At 40.6% G+C, this 22,778-nt stretch overlaps 1 protein-coding gene across 1 annotated transcript; it reads right to left on the bottom strand.

Annotated features, from left to right (window-relative positions):
* Window positions 1-7,365: 7,365 nt before the first annotated feature.
* LOC139003678 (leukocyte elastase inhibitor-like) lies at window positions 7,366-16,251 on the bottom strand. The gene is made up of 8 exons (XM_070405824.1): window positions 16,217-16,251; window positions 15,659-15,732; window positions 14,899-15,073; window positions 12,703-12,840; window positions 12,051-12,168; window positions 10,238-10,380; window positions 9,984-10,151; window positions 7,366-8,304 (listed from the first exon to the last, which is right to left on the bottom strand). Exons 3-8 carry the CDS (start codon window positions 15,064-15,066, stop codon window positions 7,903-7,905), a joined length of 1,137 nt encoding a protein of 378 aa, XP_070261925.1. The 5' UTR covers window positions 15,067-15,073; window positions 15,659-15,732; window positions 16,217-16,251; the 3' UTR covers window positions 7,366-7,902.
* Between the last annotated feature and the right edge of the window lie 6,527 nt (window positions 16,252-22,778).

Here is a 22,778-nt window from a genome sequence, read left to right as displayed (position 1 = left end):
CCCAAATGTTCCAGAACAATTTATTGAAAATTGCCTCCCTTCACTTCCAACTTTGAAGTACCACATTTGTCAGAAATATGATGGCCATAGGATTTATTATTCAAATTGATTAGATTTTGAGAGTAAAAGAGGGCATTGCTAATTATTGCTGTAGAACAAGAGACTTAAACAGGCTGTTTTGAGCAAACTGGGATGATGCTCATCATAAAGCAGGGTTCATACTCCTGGCCTCTCTATTTTGTTCCATTTCTAACCATGTTTGCACAATAATGAATCATGATCATGGCATAGCTTTCCACTTATTTAGAGCTTCTTTATTTTCTCTCAATAATGATTATAGTTTTCTATAAGAATTTCTTAACATATTTTGTTGGATTTATTCCTAGGCATTTGAACATTTTTTACACCATTATAAATGCTTTTTAAAACATTTCTTAAAACTTTATAACTCATAGAAATACAAATTAGCTGTGTAGATTGTACTTGTAACCAGCAACACCTTACTTAACTCACTTTTAATTCTAATAATTTAGACTTTAGATGAAAATATTCATCTGAAATATTACATATTTCAAGTTTTTATATATTTTGTTTTTCTTGAGTTACCATATCAGCTAGGGATCTTCATTAAATTTTGAATAAGTGATGGCAACATGAATACTTATCTTGTCAAATTGTCAACTAATTTTTCCTTTAATTTTTTTCTATTTTTTTGTATAATTTTGAGGACTTATTATTGGGTGCATACAAATTTAGAATTGTTATATTTTCCTAGGCATCTGATTTTTTTACCATATGAAGTGTCTGTCTTTATCACTAGAACAGGAAAACCTACTTTACCTAATAATCACAGCTACATCTACTTTTATGGTTAGTATTTGCATCATATATCTTTCCATTCTTTTTTTCTAATTCCATTTTTTTATGTTATAGACTAGAGGCCTATTGCAGGAAGATTCCTGCAAGAATAGGGCTTCCTGTGGCCAGAGCGAAGCAGAGAAGGGAGTGAAACCTGCCTCTGACACCCCGCTTGTTTCCATCCCGCCTCTGCTGCCCTCTTGCTTCCCTCCCGCCTCCGCCACCCTCTTGCTTCTCTACAGTCTCTGCCACCCCGCTTGCTTCTCAGCAGCTTTGCTCCCTTCTGCAGCGCTTGGCTTCCTTCTACATTGTCTTCAGTCTTCGCTCTGAGCCTGTCTATGCAAATTAACCACCATCTTTGTTGGGTTAATTGGCATACTCATCTGATTGGCTGGTGGGTGTAGCAGAGTAACACCAATTTGCATGTTTCTCTTTTATTGGTGTAGATATATTTTCTGTAGACACCATTCAATATTTATTCAATCTACCCTAACCCTTTCTGTCTTTTAACTGGAATATTTAGTCATTTCACATTTATTTTTTAAAATATATCTTCATTGATTTCAGAGATGAAGGGAGAGGGAGAGGGATAGAGAGCTAGAAACACCAATGAAGAGAAAATCATTGATCAGCTGCCTCTTGCAGACCCCCTACTGGGGATCGAGCCTGCAACCCAGGCAAGTGCCCTTGACTGGAAACAAACTTGGGACCTTTCAGTCCACAGGCCAACACTCTATCCACTGAGCCAAACCAGCTAAGGCTAGTCATTTCACATTTATATGATTACTTAAATATTTGGGATTTAATGTGACATTTTGCTACTTGTCATTCCTGTTTTGTGTATGTCCCCCCACCCTTTTTTGGATTGATTGTGTAATTTTTTTTCTCTTTGGTTTATTATGGAAGTTATAAACCCTTTCACTATTCTTCTTTTGGTTACCTTAATACGAAATGCATTCTTGACTTATCAAAATCTAATATAATTGTACAGATATGTGCCATCTACCTTTGGGATATGTTTTAAGGAACATGTTGTTAGGCAAGTTTGTTGTAGTGCAAACATCATAAAGTTCAGTTACACAAACTAGACAGAACAGTCTACTCTAGATCTAGGCAATGTGGTGTAGCCTATTGTTCCTAGGCTAAAACTCTGTACAGCCTAGGGAAAACAGCATGAGCTTAAGTCCAGCACAAGAGAAAATGATTCAATCAAGAAACACAATAAACACAAAATGTATGCGGCTGCTGCCATTGTAACATTCCATATTGTGTTAAGCACATTGCTCTTTCATAAACAGAAAAATTACCCAGTCTAAAATAATGATAAAAGTTATAATATAATAATTACACTTACTTCCATTATCAAATATCATGTACTGTGTATAATTGTATATGCTACGCTTTTCTGTGACTGGCAGTGCAGTAGGTTTGTTTACACCAGCGTCACCACAAACACGTAAGTAATGCCTTGCACTATAGTGGTTACAACATCACTAGGCAATAGGAAATTTTCAGCTTCATTATGATCTTGTGGGTCCACCATGGTAGATGCACTCTGTTGTTGAAAAAACTGTTATGAAGCAGCTAGTGATGGTAATTGTACTTTTATTCTCTTCACAAAAAAATGCAAGGACTCCTCAAATGTTACCTCTATTTTTCTTCCTCAACATCTATGGTATGCTTTATTTTAATTTTGTGTATGTTTGAAATTCTGCAGACATTATTACTATTGTTTCACATGGTCAATATTTATTGAAATTTATATTTAAATGTTTTCTTGGTCTTGTTCTTTTCCTACAACCCTTTTTAAAAAATATATATTTTATTGATTTTTTACAGAGAGGAAGGGAGAGAGATAGAGATTTAGAAACATCGATGAGAGAGAAACATCGACCAGCTGCCTCCTGCACATCTCCTACTGGGGATGTGCCCACAACCCAGGTACATGCCCTTGACGGGAATCAAACCCAGGACCTTTCAGTCCACAGGCCGACGCGGTTTCAGCTTCCTACAACTCTTATGTTCCTTTTGCATAAATAATATTCTCTAGAATTTTTTTAAGTTTCTCTCAGTTTTTGTTTGTCTGAATAAATCTTAAGGAATATTTTTCCTGGGTATAGAATAATTCTGGAATGGCAGGAGTTTGGGTGATGTTTTTTCAGCATGTTAAATCAGTCTATAATCTCTGGTTCTCATAGCTTCTGTTGATTTATGTATTGTCCTTCTAACTGTTGCTCCTCTGAGAGAACTTTATCTGTTTTACTTGGCTGTTTTTCTTTCTTTCATGATAATCTCTTTGGTTTTCTGTAGTTTCACTGGAATGTGAGTAGAGATGAATTTCTTTTAGTATCCTGCTTGGAGGGTGAGTAGGATTTCTAATATCTGTGAATTAATGTTGTAACAAATAAGTTATAGAATACACATTTTGAATGCTAGATCTTTAAATATTATTCTGTACCATATTGTCTCCTGCCTTATCTTTTCCTGTTAAAAATCTTCTTACTGACTATTTTAACTATTCTTTTTCTTCCTTCTATATTTTCCATTCTTTTTACTTTCTAGGCTTTAATCCTTATAGTTGTCTTTCTGGAAGAAATTATGGGTAATTTTTTCTGGTCTAACAATTCACTTTTTTTCTGTTTAATTTGTTGATAAATTTATCTATTTAGTTTTCCATGTGTTATATTTTGAGTTCTAGGATTTCTATTTCATTTTTGTTCTTTTTTAAAAAATATTTTAAAATTCTTTTCAGAGAGAAAGGGAGAGGGAGTGAAAAATAGAAACATCAATGATGAGAGAGAATCATTGGTTGGCTACCTTCTACACAACCCTAACTGGGGGTCGAGCCCATAACCCAGGCATGTTCCCTGACTGGGAATTGAACTATGACGTTCTGATTCATAGGTCAGCGCTCAACCACTGAGCCATACCTAGCTGGGTTCTATTTCATTTTTACTCCAAAATGCGGTATCTTTTAAATTTTTAGTTATCTGCTGAAATGTATAACCTTGGTTTTTATCAAATTGATAATACAGTGTTGTTTTTGAAAGGGCGAGGACTATGCCCTCCATCTTGCCCCAGGGTAAGGGCTACGCCCTCCAACTTACCCTGGATCCTCCATTTTTGGGCAGCCATGGGCTCGGCAAGGCTTCTTCCCAGAAGCCCAAGCCTCTGCTAGCCACACCCAGGACTTCTTTAAACTAACCAATGACAATCAAGGGAAGTGCGCACCGTAGATATGACCATATCTTGTGTAATAAGACACCAACTTGCACCTGGCCAATCGGCAGGGCCCACAGTCCTTTCTCCTCCCCTTACTCCAACCCCCTATAAAACTCCTCTTCCCACAGGGCTAGCTCTCTTTGCCACTTGCTGCTGCGTCAGTAAGGAGGGTAGGGGAGCCAAGTCCCGGCTTGAGTAAAGACTCTTATGCTTTTGCATTGGACACGGCTGGCTCCCTGGTGTGGTTTCTTGGGGATCCTGAAATCTGGGCATAACAGTTTTATAATTTGTGTGTGATTATTCCAATATTTAGAGCCCCTGTACTTGTTTGCATTATCTGTTTTTTTGTGCTGATTTTTATTCATGTTGTCATAACTCCTCACCCATCCCACTTACCTGTGATTATGTGCTAAATAGTGTATTTAGAAAAGCTGATTATAAAAATAACTTGTGGCCCGGTACACAGATTTATGCACATTGAAAGGGAAATAATTAAAAGAAATATTTTAATATCACTATTTGCCCTTTCTCCCTCAGCACCTGGGAGCCAGGCGTCAGCTGCCCCCACTCCCCTATTTCAGCTGGTCGCACCACCCTTGTGAAGTATGGTAGCAACCATCTCAGGTAGAAATTATAGTTTGACTTTAACCCTGCTGTTTGGCTTATATACCTATTTGCTTTGTTTAACAATGGACAGGTTATTTTGATTTTCTGAATCATATAAATCATCCCATTCAATTAAATGTCTTACTGATTGTAATGTGAATATCCCATGGGTTGTGGTCATACTGGTCTTAGAAAGCACATTTTCCTTTACCTGGGAAGGACAGCACAATTATCCCAAGGTCAGAGGGCTCCAGTTAATGTGTTCCTGTTGACTCAGTGTTCCGGGAGACCCAAAACAAAAACTGTAATTTAGATAACATGCTTAAGTCTGATCAGGTTCCTCATTCCAGACCCAAGGGCTCTAGATAATGTGTTCCTGGCAACTCTGTGATCCAGAGACCCAAACTATAATTAACATGCTGCTTCTGCTTCTGTAAACTGCTTTTTTGTAAACCAGGTTTCTCATTCCAAACCTTGAGATGTAATCAATACCTTTGTGCTATATAAGTCTGGTTTTGCCACCATCTCATCACTACGAGATTTGGGGAATGGCCCCTCATAGTCGCGGATTTGCAATAAATGTGACTCTTTAATTTGACTTTTTGAGGCATCCTTCTGTGATTCGTTGGGTACATTACAACACTTGGCCTGGTGCTGCCCACTCACCTGCTCCACCATCCTGTCGTGGTCCTGCTCTCACTCTCATCAAGGTTCATCAGAGCAACAGCACCTCCACTGCTGTCTGCTGCCAGCACCACATGGCCGATGCCCACCATGTTCCGCACCACCCCTTGGTGATCATCCCAGGTCATAGCAAATGGTCGAACTCCTGGTCTCAAGGGAGAACTCATAGTCGAACATCCACCCAAGGGGACAATTTGCATATTTGACTCCTATTATGCAGGATTTGAGGTTTATGGGTAATCTTTCCATAGGGATGATTTTTGTTTGCTTCTTCCATATGCCTCTGGATAGTAGCAAATCAGACTAGATGTAATCCAATTCCAGGGACTGGAATTTGGGGGACTGTCCAACGACTTACATCAGGGCTGCATTCTGCACTGCTTCAGTCATACCCCTAGAGTGTAGTTCCTCTGTTGCCAAATGAAAGCACAGGGTCACAAGGGGGTCCCAATACTAGACAGGCCAACATTTTGCCTGCGTAGCCTTGAACCTCATCAAAATCCCTGCTTCATGCCCCTTTACCTCTGTTGGACTGGAAAATGTGCCTCGAGTAAAAGTGGCCCCAATTTCCACAGTCACCAGTTTACCCAGGATTGCTGAGTCCTTCTTCATAATCATGGCAGCTCCCTTGCCTTTGGGCTCATGCTTGCTTGGTTTGTTTTTTTGTTTTTTTGGTAAATGGTCTGAGTTACCTAGTTCACCATTACAAGAATTAGATGTTCTCCACATAAAATATTTATTGAATTCTAGTTTCTGCTCTAAAATTTACTAGTTGTTTTAACCTTCAATAATTTATTTATAGTCCATGAGCCTGTTCCCTCATATATAAAAAGGATTTGAGCAGAGTTGCATGGGGCCTTGCAGTTCAGTTTCTTCCTGATTAGCACAATTTACTCTAAATCACTGGGTAGATTTTAGCATAAGAACCCAAAGAGAAGGATGACAGAATGCAGTGACTTGATTATCTTGTTTTTCCTATAGCTAAGACAACGTTAAATGTCGTAGGTGCCAGTAAGTATTTTAAGAAAAAAAGAAAGGAAAGCTTGCCAACAGATTTGCTAAAATGTTCTTTTTCTTTCATGGAGTCACCGACTATCATCATGGATGTCAGTATTGTCAGTCCAAGAACCCCATTAGTCCTCTCTTTTCTGAGGTCAGATAGAATCAAGTAGAGGACTGAGATCAGTCTGGCTAGCAGAATCTTAGGAAACGTTATTAGCCAGCCCACCAGCTTTGTGGGAGCAAGAAAATGCAGCATTTCAAGCCCCATTCCAAGGAGTGCATTTGACTAAGGTTTATATTAATCACAGAGCCCCTCCCCCATCCAGCATTGCATAAAGCCATCCCATTGCTATCACAATCTGGACTAGATGATGGAAATCAGAAAACACACAAGAAGCTGGTAACAGTGTGAACTTTGCATCCCCTCTAACTTAACAGTCTCTCCTACTTCACTTCTCTTTTGTACTTTCATGGCATCTTGTTACAGTTAAGCCCCCCTTGTAAAATCTCTTAACCTCTGAATGTCCCTCTCAGGTATGTTGGCAGTTACTGGGAAAATGGAACCAACTATGGTTGAGGGTAGTCTGGGAAACAGGGCAAGTTTATAATAGCTAGGGCAACGGGGCAAGTTGATAATAGTAGCTAGAGAAACAGGGCAAGTTGATATTAGTAGCTAGAGAAACGGGGCAAGTTGATTAATAATACCTTGGTAATGGGGCAGTGTTGATTAATGTGTCCCAGGTAACTTTGTGTGTGTTTAGCCAATCGTTTTGTGAATAAAAGGCTGGCCCAGAACCAGGGTCAGCCCTGTCTTAGGAGAACACGCCTGCGGCAGCCGCTGGCCAGCCTTTCAATAAATCCTCACTAGCTGCTTAAGACCTAATTGGAGTTGGTGGTCTTACTCTCAGGAACATTGGTCCATAACAACCTTTTAAGATAAGACACTTACTTCTTCAATCCTTGTGATCCCCCACAAACTACAAACCAGGCGGATAAAGAAAAGAAGCTCTTTAATCGTTTGAAATCAGAGGGGCTATAATAGAATACTACTCTTGTAGAACAAAGGGTCAGAAACACTGGCCAAGGCAAATTTATCTTCATAATCCAACCCTTAATTGGGCTGCTCTCCTATATTTCTATTGAATGTCTGCTTTTAACCCTCCCTTCAACAATGACTATCTCTCTATCATAGCTTCCAGAAGTCTATCTGTGAAATAAATTACAGTATTATAATTTTTCTCATGGCTATCAAGAGAGTACTGCAGTTTCTTAATTTACTACACTGTAAAGAATCTACATATCTGATTGATGCATTCAAAAGCAATCACTGAATTTTTCAATATAAAGAAAGGAAAATAAATACCTATGCCAAAGTTAATGGGTGTAAACAGCCAACAGAGCTGATATTACAAAAGAAGTTAGAGACTTGTTTTGGGATGGTAGATTTATTGCAGAAGACATATAATTTTCATATATCTTTGAGAGGGCCAGTGATACAGCTCTGAGTTCAACCTTGGGTTTCCACACTCTCTAAGGGGAAGAAAGTCTGCCTAAGAACAGGATGTTAGTTGAGGGATTGTGTCGAATGAAAAAAATGAACGGATGGTCGGCCACAAAATTTTCCACTGGGATAAACCCGCAGTTGGCAACAATTCCAGCTGTGGCAGCCGCTGCCTCTGTACCCTCTTCATTTACTTCCACAAAAGACTTGTGGACAATTTTTGATACAAAAAGATCTCTGGCTTTTGACATGCCAGACAGATCAGCTGTGCTATTAAAGAGATCCTCTATACCCAGGCTGGCCAGGTGAGAGTTGAGGTTGTAGCTCTCTTCCAGCTTGAACTTGGGCAGGTGGACATTGACTTTAATGGAATGCAGATTCTCAGGTTTGGTCCACTCATGCAGTTTTTCCAGAGTCAATTGTTCTTCGATCTGAAATGAGAAAGGGCAAAAGAAGAGGTGAGAACTATTTCACATAAGCAAGGCAATAAACATTATTTACATGAATGGACTCATGTTATCATTTGCTAATTACACTGGGTGGCCAGATTATTATGACCACCATCAGTACTTCATTGACACTTCCAAAAATACTGAATATTGAAAACTTCCTAAGCAAATACTCTCAAGGTTTTATTATTATTATTATTTGAATAACTAATTCACTTCATTGTACTGACGGGGTGGTCATAATAATCTGGCCACTCAGTTTAGTTTCCTTCATGTTTTGTGCCAAAATAGATTCCATTTGGAGGATTCATTTCTTTTCAGCAACTGGTGAGAATAGAACAGAGCTGTTGTCCAACCAGCAAGGACCCAAGTAACAGGTATTTTGAACATCAGATGCTTCAACTACCTATCCATCCACCCACCCAACCATCCATTCACCCAGGCTTTCCTAAAACCCTACCACACTGGATTACTGTGATAGGCCATGATGGCTGTTATTACTTTAACTGGTTGATTGATGCAAGGTAAAATTCAAAAGTTTTCTTCTATTTCTTCTCTTCAGAACCCTACTGATCACTGTGGTTATCTGTGAACTCACTGTGCTGAAGTAATCTCTAATAGATTTAGCTTGTGGGTAAAAAAAGAAAAGGGACTAGTTCCTCATCTAAAATTGGGAGAGGTTAATAATAGTACCTACCTTATAGCATTGTTGTGAGCATTAAATGATTTAATGTATGCAAAGCACTTGGCACACAGTACTAGTAAGAGCCACAAGAATGTCAGCTATTATCATTACCCTATTACTACTACTATTGGACTAGAATGGGCCCTTCATTCCCCTTGTTCTACTGATGCTGATTATCTCTTTTATGAGGCTGGAGATTTTCTCTTTATAATCATAGAAGAGACAAATATGAAAATACAATTAAAAGAAGGAACATACTGATTTTAATACATACTTTATACATGACAATAATTAATATTGGACCTCTTCCTGATAACAAGTTTGGTTAGGGAGAGGGTAGAGAAAAAACACATAACAGGCTAGAGATACTAAAAAAACCCCACAATCTTTACAGTTTTGCCTAGTTCTAGCCTGACAAGAAATGTCTTTGCCTTTAACTGAAATAAAATAGAAACATCATACAAAGTTCATATGAGAACATAGGCTTAACTTTCGAGCTGGTGTGTCATATCAGTCTTTTCTACCACGTAGCTGTTGGAAATTTAATTCACAATCTATATGAATTGTGATTATAATGAGCAGTGTTATAATGGGATCTCACTGTACAAGTTGAAGCTACCTAGTATAAATGTTTTGGGGTTTTTAATTTTAATAAATTTGTTTTAATAAAAAAATTCTAATTTTACTGAACTTTCCTCTAAAGTTCACTTAAGAAAATTCCTGTGAGCTGCCACTGACATGTTAAATTTCATATAGAAAAAAAAAAAAAAAAAAAAAGAGAAAAAAAAAAGAGAAAAAAAAAAAATTTCATATAGATTCTTATGACCCCACCACAACTGTTCACTGACAGTCCCTGAAAAGTTCATCTTAGGGCTTCAGAGTAGCAAACATTGATGACCTACTGCCACACAACATACACACAGACAGAACACATCTATCCGAAGGAAACATGAAGCATGAGAGTGGGAGCTGTTACCTTCTTCAGGCCCGTGGCCTCATCCTCGATGTCATCTGGCAGCAGGATGACCATGCTGAGGTCCTTGCCTTGGTAAGGCAGCTCCAGCACCCGGCACTTAAGGTCCTCGATGTAGCCAAATGGAAATTTGTTTTTCTGATACATCATTTTCACCGTTTTTGTGTCTTTCTAAACAGTTGAAAAAACCAAGTCACTCACATTATTATCTGCATTCTCTTAGAGCAAAGAGCAATTTTATAATTACATCACCTTACCTTATTCAATCTGAAAGGTGTATCGGTTGTGGCCTCTTTACTGAATTTCTCCTGCCAGTTTCCTTTGAAGTAGATGGCATTAACTAGCACAAGTTTGGTCACATTATCAACCACGCCTGCAGCCAACAATTCTGGAATTTTCCCTAAAGAAATAAAGTTGTGTGTTTTTTTAAAAAAAAGTCACATATCAGCATTCCATTTTTGAACTGCATTTAAATGCAATTGAAATTCATACTTTTTATTTAATTCCCATTAATGTATTAAGTTAGGGAAGCCCTTCCAGTGTGTTTTGATTGTAAATAAACCAACTAAAGGGTTTAAAAGCTAAAAACAGGACAATCTTTTCTGCATTGTTTGAGAAATAATAAGCCTTCTTTTGTGAATGGCCATTCTGTGGCAGGCATAAAAAATATTTTTTAATGAAAATGATTTTTAAATAAGTCACTTCTTCAAAGCCTCCAGGGGAAGGTGCTCTCACAGAAAATATTTTAAGAGATATCTGAAGGCTAGGACAGTTACTCCTCTGAAAACCAGTTGCCCTGTGACCGCAGCAGGGCCATGAAGAATGCCTTGGATGGGAGACAGGTGTTGGGGAGGTGCCTTGACTCAGACCTTGACTAGTTTAGAGAGAGTTGTAATGGAGAAACAGCTGAGATGGAGCCACCCCTGACAGCTTAGACAAGACATTTGCCAAAATACTAATGGCCACAGCAGTTTGTGTCACAAGTATGAGAATACTAGAGGCCCAATGCATGAAATTTGTGCAAAGGGCTCAGCATCTGCCACCACGGCTTCATCTTGAAGGTCATCCAGTCTAATTAGCATATTATGCTTTTATTATTATAGACTAGAAGCCGGGTGCATAAAATTCGTGCACTCCAGGGACAGGGGGTTCTTCAGCCCAGCCTGTGCCCTCTCACAGTCTGGGAGCCCGCAGTGGATATCTGACTGCCAGCTTAGGGACCCCTGAATTTTCGTGGGACATTATTAGTAATAAGGCTTCAGTGGGACATCCCTAGGGCTACTGTGGAGGTGGGAGAGGCTCCCACCACTGCCACTGCGCTTGCCAGCTGTGAGCCAGGATTCTGGCTGATCACTAAAGAGCAGCTCCTGCATTGAGTGGGATCAGGCCAAAACCAGCTTTTCCATATCCCCTGAGGGGTCCTCGATTGTGAGAGGGCATAGGCCAGGCCAAGAGACCACATCAGTGCACTCTCTGAGCTGGGGAGGGACGTGGAATGTTGGCCAGGCAGGGAGGAACCGCAGGAGGGCACCAGGGCCTGTCCGGCCCATCTTGCTCAATCCTGAATGGCCAGATCCCAGCAGCAAGCTAACCAACAGGTTGGGGCATCTGCCCCCTGATGGTCAGTGCATGTCATAGCGAGCAGTTGAGTGGCTTTAGCATATCATTTTCTTTTATTGGTTGAACAGATGACTAACCAGATAACCAGACACTTAGCATATTAGGCTTTTATTATATAAGATTCTTCTCCATAAATAGGCCAGGATGAATTTTCCTCAAAGCTTTATCCTTTTTATCCTACATTCAATGTTACTTTTAATTTTAACATGTGGTTTGGTGAATTTATGGGGAAAATATTTAGCTGCTTCAGTGAAAGCATTTTGAAGTTCCCACTTTGAGGAATTTCCACATTTAAAAGCTGTCTGGCACTGGGCACTGGCAGAGTTTAGCCCCAGCACGAGGGTGAGGGCAGAGGAAAAGGGCAGGGAATCATCTGCAGGCTGGGAAAGTGGAAGGAGGAAAGGAACGGCCAGTGTGTAATGAATGCCTACATTCGGCCCACTCTCTTACCTTCAGTCTGCCCTTTGACCCACTCATTTATCACCTTTCTTGCATCTTCAGAGGCTCGCTGAAAATCTACACTGGCCAGTTCAGCACCATACATTTTCTGGGTTGAAGCTAAGAACTCCTGTTTAAAATAAAAAAGGTAAAAAAATAAGCAAACAAACACTAATAACTCCTATTACATGCAGAAATGATTTTCTAAAATCCTTAAAAGCAGTAGAAATTGTCCTAAAAGACATAAATTTCATTGTAACAAAAAAATTCTAACCCTTATACTTTTTACATTATGGTAAAAAACACATAACATTAAATTTACCCCCTTAATCATTTTAAGTGTACAGGTCAGTAGTTTTGGTGTTGTACAAAATTTACCAATTCTTTTCTGACCTTTGGCTAACATTTTCATAAATAAGTATACACTGTTCTTGGAAGTAAATTATGGAATTCACTCTTGCTTAGTAACACAGCCAGGGGTAATCTTTTCCTGTGAAGACTATCAAATGAAATTGAATCATTAATGGGGATACTGCCATATGTTTAAATTCTGTATCTATTTCTGAATGTTTATAAAAATAAAAACTGACTTCTGTGACTTGATTGTGCTGGAAAATGTCTGCACTTTTTCGTGAGTTTTAGCATGTGAATGTAAAGTACTCACCGGGAGGAACTCATAGGTTTTCTCTCCATATAACTTATTAGCAAGTTTGAGAATATAGGGAGCTCCCCGCTTGTTGATATCAGCATTCAGACTCTGAAAACTTGAATGAATATCCTTAACCGCATTGAAGTGAAGAGTCTAAAATAGAGAAAACATTCTTTATATAGCTATTTATTTTGAAAAGGATTCCTTGACATTTGCTTCTATCAAATTAAATTAATCCTTTTATTACTAATTATCAATAATTCCCAGCCCAGTACTTTATTAAACTTTCATTGGAGAACAAAAGCATAGAGAATCTAAAATTTATAGCTTGGTGAGACATAATTACATTAGAAGCTCTTTTTATATCACTTTTTTATTATTATAGTCCAATGAATGTAAGTGGTTAGTAGACTAAATACTTATCTATGTCTGCTTTTTCTCCAAAGAAAATCATAACTGGTATATTCACATATAAATTCTGTATCAAATATAGTTTTACTGCAAGTTCTCAGAAATAAACAGTAAAATTTAGAATCATCCCCTATGTGGGAGCACAGAGATATTACAGAATTGAGGAGATTTTTAAACTACACTATCAGCATCAGTAACTTAAAAATAATATCTATAAACTTAACATTCAGCAAAAGTTTAATTTTCATATTACAAATCAAGAATTCCTTCATGGTTTTTTGTTTTTTGTTTTAAATATATTTTATTGATTTTTTACAAAGAGGACAGGAGAGGGATAGAGAGTTAGAAACATCGATGAGAGAGAAACATCGACCAGCTGCCTCCTGCACACCTCCTATGGGGGATGTGTCCGCAACCAAGGTACATGCCCTTGACCGGAATCGAACCTGGGACCTTTCAGTCTGCAGGCCGACGCTCCATCCACTGAGCCAAACTAGCCAGGGCTCCCTTCATGATTTTATGATTCCTGGGCTGGTTCCTTATTTTAACACACAAAGAATAAACCTACACAATGTATAAAGTCCAGTTACTCACCAAGATAGGGAATGTTTGCACAGTTGTGATGATAGATCTGCTTTAATGGAAAAGCAGGGGAACCCTTAAAACTATTTTTTGCTGAGGCAAAACAGTCCCTGGATAAACCTCAAAATAGAAGCTGACAATCCCTGCAAGAAGCAACTAATCATTATTACCAGGGGGTAAAAGAAAAAGTGGATTTTGGGAAATATAAAAGTGCTTTCATGTCTGCAGTGATAAAGACCACTGGTTTTTCATAAAATGCTGAAATAAAAGATTTGCAGCTGGAACACTTGAATAAATTTGGATAAACTTGAATAAACATGGAGAAACTTGAATAAACATGGGGAAACCTGAATAAACATGGAGAAACCTGAATAAACATGGAGAAACTTGAATAAACATGGAGAAACCTGAATAAACATGGAGAAACTTGAATCCAAGGCTGGACCTTCCTTAGTTACTGGCACCTTGGAATCTTTGCCCTACTTCCAAGGAGAGCTGGAGTTCCCCTCTCAGAATTCAACAAAGACCACACAGCACAGTTGTGGGCCCCACACCCATGAAGGCCAGGTGGAAGGCCAGGCATTACTGCTTCTTCTCCCTGTAACAGGGACCTGCCATACCACCCAGGGCTTGGCCCTGTCCCTGCAGCGGCCATTACTCACTTCTTTCCTCTGCTTCAGGCTCCCCTACCCACACAGGCACTTGTGCCAGGCACAGGGCTAGACCTCAACAGTATATAACCACATGGTGGCCTGTTCCCTCAAAAAGACACCGCCAACTTCTCCACTGTGGTGCATTCCCTGTTATTCTGTGCTGAAAGGTAACATTACATAGCAGGCATCTATTAATGAGTAGCCGGTTATATGCAAAGCAAAAACTGAAAAATCTGAAGTGAGAGGAGATGCCTTCAAAGATTTGCCCACTGCAAGAGAAGCAGCACACCTCCCGGGCTTTCCTAACTTTCTTCACCGCTGTATCCTCAGCCAAACAAAAAACAGTGCCTGGTACAAACTATGTGCTCAGTAAAAACTCAATAATGACTGAAAGCCTGCATATAAATGAACTGTTCTTGGAGCTTTTCTGAAAGTCTGGCCTCATCGTGTGTAGTTGTGGAACACACAAGCACAGTGTTTAAAACTCCCTGTAAGAGCTCAAAGGCACAGCTTTTTAGGAGGGACTTGCAGGGAACCCAGACTCCTTTTGTTAGTTTCTGCTGACCTTGGACATCTGTGCCTCGGTAGTGCCTCTGGCCCCCAGAAAGACCATGGCCAGCGCTGAGGAAATGCTCATGGGGGAGATGAAGATGTTCCCAGAGGGGTTGTTGTCCTTCAGGGTGCGGAAGAGGTCCACTGCGAACCGGGTGTTGGCCAAGCTCAGCTGCTCCATGGTGAGGCTACAACACAGGACAGAGGCCTAGCACACCAGCAAATATGGCAATGACCTTTCTCCAGTAGTAGACTAAATATTTATCTATGTCTGCTGAAACACCCCAGAAACTTGTACTTCCTTTTCTTTTTCCAGGAGGGCAAGGGCACTGTCTCATGAGCACACAGGTGGGAACTGGACAAGGATCCATCAGCGACCCAGGGCCAGGACCCAGGGAGCCGAGAGGGCTCTGACTTGCAGACTCAGTAGCCAGCACTGGGCCTTTCCTACTCAGCTGGAGAGCACACACACTTCCCACCCTTTACCTGAAATGATAATTTTCTATTCGAAAATCATAGCTACCCACTCCGCATTAAAGCAAATTTCAGCAAAGTCATCGATTTTCTTCATTTTCAAGATTCAGTTGCTAACGTTTAGAGAGGTGAGGTGTCCCAAGTCCTGAGGCTGGTAGATGATGTGAGAGTTTGAAAACCCAGCACAGGCCTTAGGGTCACAATGCAGCCACCAGCAGCAGGGGACAAGCATCCTCTCTGACACCCACCCCTCAGGTGCAGGTGACTGGCCCTCCACCTCAGCTCAGAAGCCTGCTTACCAATGCTGCCTCCTCTCAGAGCTTGTTTCCACAGCGATGGGCAAGGAAGAATAACAGTGGTGCCAGCTGCTTCCCTGTCAGTAATACATTGAATTAACACTGTTGTTATTGGAAAGTAACCTCTAGGATCACATTGATCTCCCCTCCCTCCCTCCCTGCCTCCCTCCCTCCCTCCTTCTATCTCTGCAGCAATGAAAAGCTATACCCCCTGGGCTGCCTAAAAACTGTCACAAACTGCTCTGGGAAGCAGGGAGTTGAGAAATAAATAAAAATATTATGATCTCAGGCTTGGCTCTGGCTTCCAGCCACAAGGCCAGTCCATCACAGGCCTGCCCTGGTGCCTGGGATTAGGGGGTTGGGTGGGGGGTGTTTCCAGTATTGTCTCCCTCTCAGATGAGCAGTGCAGGCAGCAATCCCAGCAAAAGATCAGAGACTGTGGGTACCCAGGCCACAGAAGGCCAGGGAGGAGCCAGGAGTAGGCAGCTGGCAGATCCTGCCTTGGGCAGCCCCTGCTTGCTCTGTCCCACTTCCCTAATGGGCCTGGTGCCAGGAACTCACCCTTTGCTTGCTGCCTGGGAGGGGCTCTGGATCTGAAGATGCCTGCAGTGCAAGCACCGCCCTTATATAGTCCCTGAGGTGGGTGCAGCTCTGGGCCTGCAGGAGGAGGAATGGGGTGGGGGTGGGGGTGGGGTGGGAAGAGGGTGGGGGGAAGAAGGGCGGCGCTGGGAGGCGTGGTGTTGGGGCGGAGCTGCATAAGGAGCATGGTGGGGCAGCAGGGCAGGCACAGCTGGAGTCCAGGCACTGACAGTACAAGCCTAGATGAGGGTGGACTTTCTGCAGTGCCCTATTCAGGAGATGAGCAACTTATTGAGTCTGGGTGAACTCAGAGGTCTGGCAAGGACCTGATGGCCTAGTAGTTCTTGCCTAAGTGTGAATCACTGAGATGACATAATGTATCTCCTCTTACAGGGCAAACTAGCCCCTCTGAATCTCATCTATATACTCCAAAATGGTTTTCTTTTCCGGTGTTTTTGTTTTAGTTTTGTGGGGTGCAGAGGGACCTCCAGTATAAGATAAAACAGTCCTGTCAGCTGATGGTCATTGGTGCCAGTGCAATGCCACCAGGAATCCCCAATTTAGGGTGCAGTGAAGAAGGAAGCTTTATTCAGTGCAAACAGTTCAATTGTGATACAGCTCAGTTAGTAGCACAAAGCAGCAGGTGGCAAGGTGACCCTCTCTGGCTAGCCAGCTCTGCTCTGCTCTGGTCTGTTCCACCTGCTCCATTCCCATCTCCCTCTTCCTGTTTCTCCAGGAAACAATCTTGAGTGGAAAGAGAAAGTGTGCTCCCAGAGCCAGAAAGAAGCTGGCTTTAATAGAGAGAAGTCCTCACCCCTGGTCTCTGATTGGTCCATCCTTATGCAAAGGAAGACTTCAAGTCCTCAAAGTTTGATTACTCCAAAAAGCAGTGTCCTGATTGGTGAGAATGGAGCTTCTCTGATTGGTTAGTGAAAATGCTGATCCTAATATATAAAAACCCAGGACCCTTAAGGACAGACTGAAAGCTCTACCAAACACCGGAAGTCAGTTCTGCAATCAGTGCTGGTTCGAGCACAGGACCCAGCACTGACTGCTTAAGGGGCTGTGGATCAGTCCTGGAGAGAGACCAGGAGAGAGAGGCAGGGTCTGATCCGCAGCTTCCATTGCAGCTGTTGATCAGCTGTTGCCTCTCTCTTTCTCTCTGAGCTTTGCCAGGGGTAGTTTTGAGTAGGGCGACTATTGGCTTGGCCTGTCAAACTTGGCTCTGGCTTGGCTCTGGCTTCCAGCCACAAGGCCAGTCCATCACAGGCCTGCCCTGGTGCCTGGGATTAGGGGGTTGGGTTCTGATTGGTCAGTTTCTATGCCAGTCAGCAGCTTCGGGCCTATCTCAGGGCCTGATCAGCCCGGGTGGAGGCTCCAAGAGAAATAGAAAGAGAAGGACTCCTTTCTAAGGGCTGGCTCAGAACACAGTGCAAGAAGGCAGTTCAGTGCAGTCTTCTCCTTGAAGTGCCCTCCTGGTGAGACCCCCCCCCCCCCCATCTCCTCCTATAAAAATGGCTACAAGGGTCTGTCCTATAAATTTGAGTCTATTTAGCCACCAAGAGTCCTTGGTAGGTATCTTCTTTCTCTTTGGAGAGCAAAGGGGATTGTACTGACTGTATTTTCTTATTTTATGTGTTTTCCATGCTCTGGTAGTTGGGGCTTTGATCCTGGAGAGAATGCTTCTACCAGCACTAATTCCTAGAGATAGCAAATAGCCCCCTGATGCCCCTGCGAGTGTACCTTTAATATAAATTCAATGACCACACTCTCAAATATCCCCTTTGTCAAACTGTTACAGGCCAAGCCAATAGTCCCCCTACTCAAAACTACCCCTGCACAGGTACCAAACCACTAGAGACTGCTTTTATAGCAAGATCATAGCCCCCAAATCATTTAAACTGTCTAATTTAAACCTAGTGTACCTATCTTGCCTTACCCATTCCTTCTTTTTTTAAAAATTTTTTTTATTGATTAAGTTATTACATATGTGTCCTTACCCCCACATTACCCCCCATCCCCCCCCACTCATGCCGTCACCCCCCTGTTGTCTGTGTCCATTGGTCAGGCCTATATGCTAGCAAATAAGTCCTTTGGTTGATCTCTCCCCCTTACCCCCACCTTCCCCTACCTTCCCTCTGAGGTTTGACAGTCTGATGGAGGCTTCTCTGTCTCTGGATCTGTTTTTGTTCATCAGTTTATGTTGTTCATTATATTCCACAAATGAGTGAGATCATGTCATATTTCTCTTTCTCTGACTGGCTTATTTCACTTAGCATAATGCTCTCCAATTCCATTCATGCTGTTGCAAATGGAAAGAACTCCTTCTTTGTTACCACGAGTAGTATTCCATTGTGTAGATGTACCACAGTTTTTTAATCCACTCATCTATTGATGGGCACTTATGCTGTTTCCAAATCTTAGCTATGGTGAATTGTGCTGCTATGAACATAGGGGTGGACATATCCTTTCTGATTGATGTTTCTAGTTTTCTTGGGATATATTCCTAGAAGTGGGATCACTGGGTCAAATGGGAGTTTCATTTTTAGTTTTTTGAGGAAACTCCATACTGTTCTCCACAATGGCTGCACCAGTCTGCATTCCCACTAGCAGTGCACGAAGAATCCTTTTTCTCTACATCCTCGCCAGCACTTGTTGTTTATTGATTTGTTGATGATAGCCATTCTGACAGGTGTGAGATGGTACCGCATTGTTGTTTTGATTGCCTATTCCTTCTTGCAAGAATTCCAGAAGGCTTCGGCCTTCACCCCTGTGTGCCTCCAGGCAGACTGGGTGCTTCCCAGGTCCCATGTGGTGTGGTGTCGAATGCTTCCGATTTCTAGGGATCTGTATCAGTTAATAATGCAGATTTTATAATGAAAGAAAACACCATAATTTCAAGAGAAACATCAAAAGTGCTTTATTCAAAGTAATGTCCATCACTAGCTACACATTTCCCCCATCTTTCAGGTAATTTGTGGATACCAACCGAATAGAACTCGTCTTGTTTTGAGGCAAACTATTCAGAGACCCAAATTTCCACTTCTGCATATGTTTTGAAGTGCTGTTCAGAAAGTGGATGTGCCATTGATCAGAACAAGTGGTAATCTGAAGGAACAAGGTCTGGTGAATATGGTGGGTGGGTTAATATTCCCCAGACATGATCTTTTAATGTGTCTTTAACTGGTTTTGAAGTGTGTGACGGTGCATTATCATGAAGCAAAATTACTTTGCCGTGTCTTCTGGCCCATTCTGGTCATTTCAGGAACAAAGTGTGGTTCAAATTGATTATTTTTTGTTGGTAGCGATCAGTATTAACGGTTTCACCTGGTTTTAGAAGCTCATAATACACCACACCTTCCTGATCCCACCAAAGGCAGAGCATTGTCTTCTTTCCTAAGCGATTTGTCCTTGTAGTCAATGTTGATGGTTGACTTGGATCAACCCATGATTTTTTTTTTTTTGATTTTTTTTTAAAATATATTTTATTGATTTTTTAAAGAGAGGAAGGGAGAGAGATAGAGAACCAGAAACATCGATGAGAGAGAAACATCGACCAGCTGCCTCCTGCACATCTCCCACTGGGGATGTGCCCACAACCCAGGTACATGCCCTTGACCAGAATCGAACCTGGGACCCCTCAGTCCACAGGCCGACGCTCTATCCACTGAGCCAAACCGGTTTCGGCCAACCCATGATTTTGTGCATTTGGGATTCTCAAAATAAATCCACTTTTCATCACCAGTCACAATTCGATGCTAACAAGACTTTCTTTCGTGCCATTGAAGCAACATTTTACTGATGACTTTTCGGTTTTTCATTTGTCTTTCGTTCAGTTGATGTGGCTCCCATTTTCTTTCCTTTAAATTGGTTCTCAACCTTCCTAATGCCGTGACTCTTTAATGCAGTTCCTCATGTTGTGGTGACCCCCAACCATAAAATTATTTTGTTGCTACTTCATAACTGTAATTTTGCTACTGTTATGAACCGTAATGTAAATATCTGATATGCAGGATGTATTTTCACTGTTCGCGACCCACAGGTTGAGAACCGCTGCAAAATCTTTGCCATTGCTTGTGAATGATCAGAAATTGTTTGCTGGGCAACGTTTAATCTTTCTGCAAGTTGTTTTTGAGTTTCCAATAATGTTTGCAATTGTTGGTCTTCAAACTTTTTCGGTTGACCTGGAAGTTCTTTGTCTTTCAAATCGAAATCATCACTTTTAAAGCATTTAAACCAGCGTTCACAAGTATCTTGAGATGGAACATGTTCACCATAAGCTTCCCGAAGTGTATGATAACTTTTTCTTCAAAATAAAGTAATGAATTAAGACTCCCCACAAATGCTCTTTTTTTGGCACAAAATTTGATATTTTTAAGCTTAAAAATATCTATGATGTTAACACCTTCAGCAAATTTGACATATGAAGTTTTGAACCTCGCTTTCAATACAACAAAATAGCATACATATCAAATTGCATATATATCAACATATGTGTAACTCCACCTATTGAAAAAGATCTGCATTATTAACTGGTACACCTAGTAGGTAACCTGAGGCTGTGATTCTGGTATATAAAAAATCTGAAAATATTTGGAAACCAGTTCTCCCAAAGTGTGACTTCACACAGTCTGGCTGCCTTCCATATGCATTTTTTAGTGGTAGCCTGTGTCATCTGACGGGCATTGGTGCCAAGTCAATGCCAGCAGGAATCTCGAATTTGGATGCAGTGAAGAACCAAGATTTGTTGTGACACAGCACTCTGTGAAGTGAGCACAGCTGCAAGGGCCAGGCAGCCTTCTCCCTGTAGGTAGACAGCTCTGCTCTGCTCCTCGCTTGTTTGCTCCTTTTGTTGTTGTTTTTCTAATTTGAGCGCTTTTTAGTAGGTATCTTTTGTCTCAGGGTTCACTCCTGGGAAATAACAAAGTGGGAAATGCTCTAGAATGGCAGTCCTGCCTTTGGGGACATTGTCTCAGGTGTCACCCTTCCTTGGGGGCTGGTCTACCTCAACTGTCCTGAAGCTTGCCTTTCCTTCTCTTCATGATCTGTTCTGCAGAACTGAAGTTCTTACATTTTTTTTGGTTCAATTTACATAAAAAGTGTCAAATGTTTAGGAACAAATCTAACAAAAAATGTGTGTGTGTGTGTGTGTGTGTGTGTGTCCTACTAAAAAATCATTCTCTCCACAAGTACATGATGATATATTTTTATATTTTCTTCTAAAAGCTTTATTGTTTTGCTTTCACAATTAAGTCTACTATCCATCTGACTGGTTTAATGTAGAAATCAACTTTAACATTTTTTCATATGGTTCCCAAACATTCCAGAACAATTTATTGAAAATTTCCTCCCTTCACTTCCAACTTTGAAGTATCACATTTGTCAGAAATATGATGTCCATAGGATTTATTATTCAAATTGATTAGATGTTGAGAGTAAAAGAGGGCATTGCTAATTATTGCTGTAGAACAAGAGACTTAAACAGGCTGTTTTGAGCAAACTGGGATGATGCTCATCATAAAGCAGGGTTCCTATTTCTGGGCTCTCTGTTTTGTTCCATTTCTAACCATCGTTGCACAAGAACCCAGTTTATCTTATTTCCGCAGCTTTAGAATAAGTTGTTATTCTATTAAGTATGTCCTTTCATCTGATTCTTCCAGATTGTCTTGGATATTCTCGGCCTTTTACCTTGTTACATAGTATTAGAATCACTTGCCATGTTTCACCAAATACAAAACAAATAAAAACTGTTTTTTTAAAAAAATATATTTTTATTGATTTCAGAGAGGAATTGAGGGGGAGAGAGCGGTAGAAACATCAATGTTGAGAGAGAATCATTGATTTCTGCCTCCTGCATGCTCCACACTGGGGATCGTGCCCACAACCCAGGCATGTGCCCTTGACTGGAATCGAACCGGTGACCCTTCAGCCTGCAGGCCGATGCTCTATCCACCAAGCCAAACCAGCTAGGGCAAAACTGTTTTTTTAATTGAAATTGCATTGATTATGTAGATCAATTGACATTTCAATAATGAATCATGACCATGGTATAGCTTACCATTTATTTAGAGCTTCTTTATTTTCTCTCAGTAATGATTACAGTTTTCTGTATAGAATTTCTTAACATATTTTATTGAACTTATTCCTAGGCATTTGAACAGTTTTTTACATCATTATAAATGCTTTTTAAAACATTTTTAAAACTTTATAACTCATAGAAATACAAATTAGCCGTGTAAATTGTACTTGTAACCAGCAATGCCTTACTTAACTCACTTTTAAATTCTAGTAATTTAGACTTTATATGGAAGTATTCATCTGAAATATTATAAGGTTTGCTCTTACTTTCAAATTATTATGTATTTTATTTTCTGGAGTTACCATATCAGCTAGGATCTTCAATAAATTCTGAATAAGTAATGGCAACATACGTTTTTATCTTGTCAAATTGCCAACTAATTTCTCCTTTAATTTTTTTCTCTTTTTTTGTATAATTTTGAGGGCTTATTATTGGGCGCATACAAATTTAGAATTGTTATATTTT

Source organism: Myotis yumanensis, unplaced genomic scaffold (genome assembly GCF_028538775.1).
Source record: "Myotis yumanensis isolate MYYU_CA2020_CCGP unplaced genomic scaffold, mMyoYum1.0.hap1 SCAF_2, whole genome shotgun sequence".
In the NCBI taxonomy this organism is placed as follows: Eukaryota; Metazoa; Chordata; class Mammalia; order Chiroptera; family Vespertilionidae; genus Myotis; species Myotis yumanensis.
The sequence above is the reverse complement of the archived record's forward strand: the minus strand, read 5'-3'. Positions and strand labels throughout refer to the sequence as shown.

Excerpts from the sequence above, each read along its gene's own strand:
- LOC139003678 (XM_070405824.1), bottom strand. The coding sequence starts at position 15,066 with ATGGAGCAGCTGAGCTTGGCCAACACCCGGTTCGCAGTGGACCTCTTC. Across the intron at positions 12,169-12,702 it reads AAACCTATGAGTTCCTCCCG|GAGTTCTTAGCTTCAACCCA; the intron begins GTGAGTACTTTA and ends TATTTTAAACAG. Across the intron at positions 10,152-10,237 it reads CACCTTTCAGATTGAATAAG|AAAGACACAAAAACGGTGAA; the intron begins GTAAGGTGATGT and ends TCAACTGTTTAG.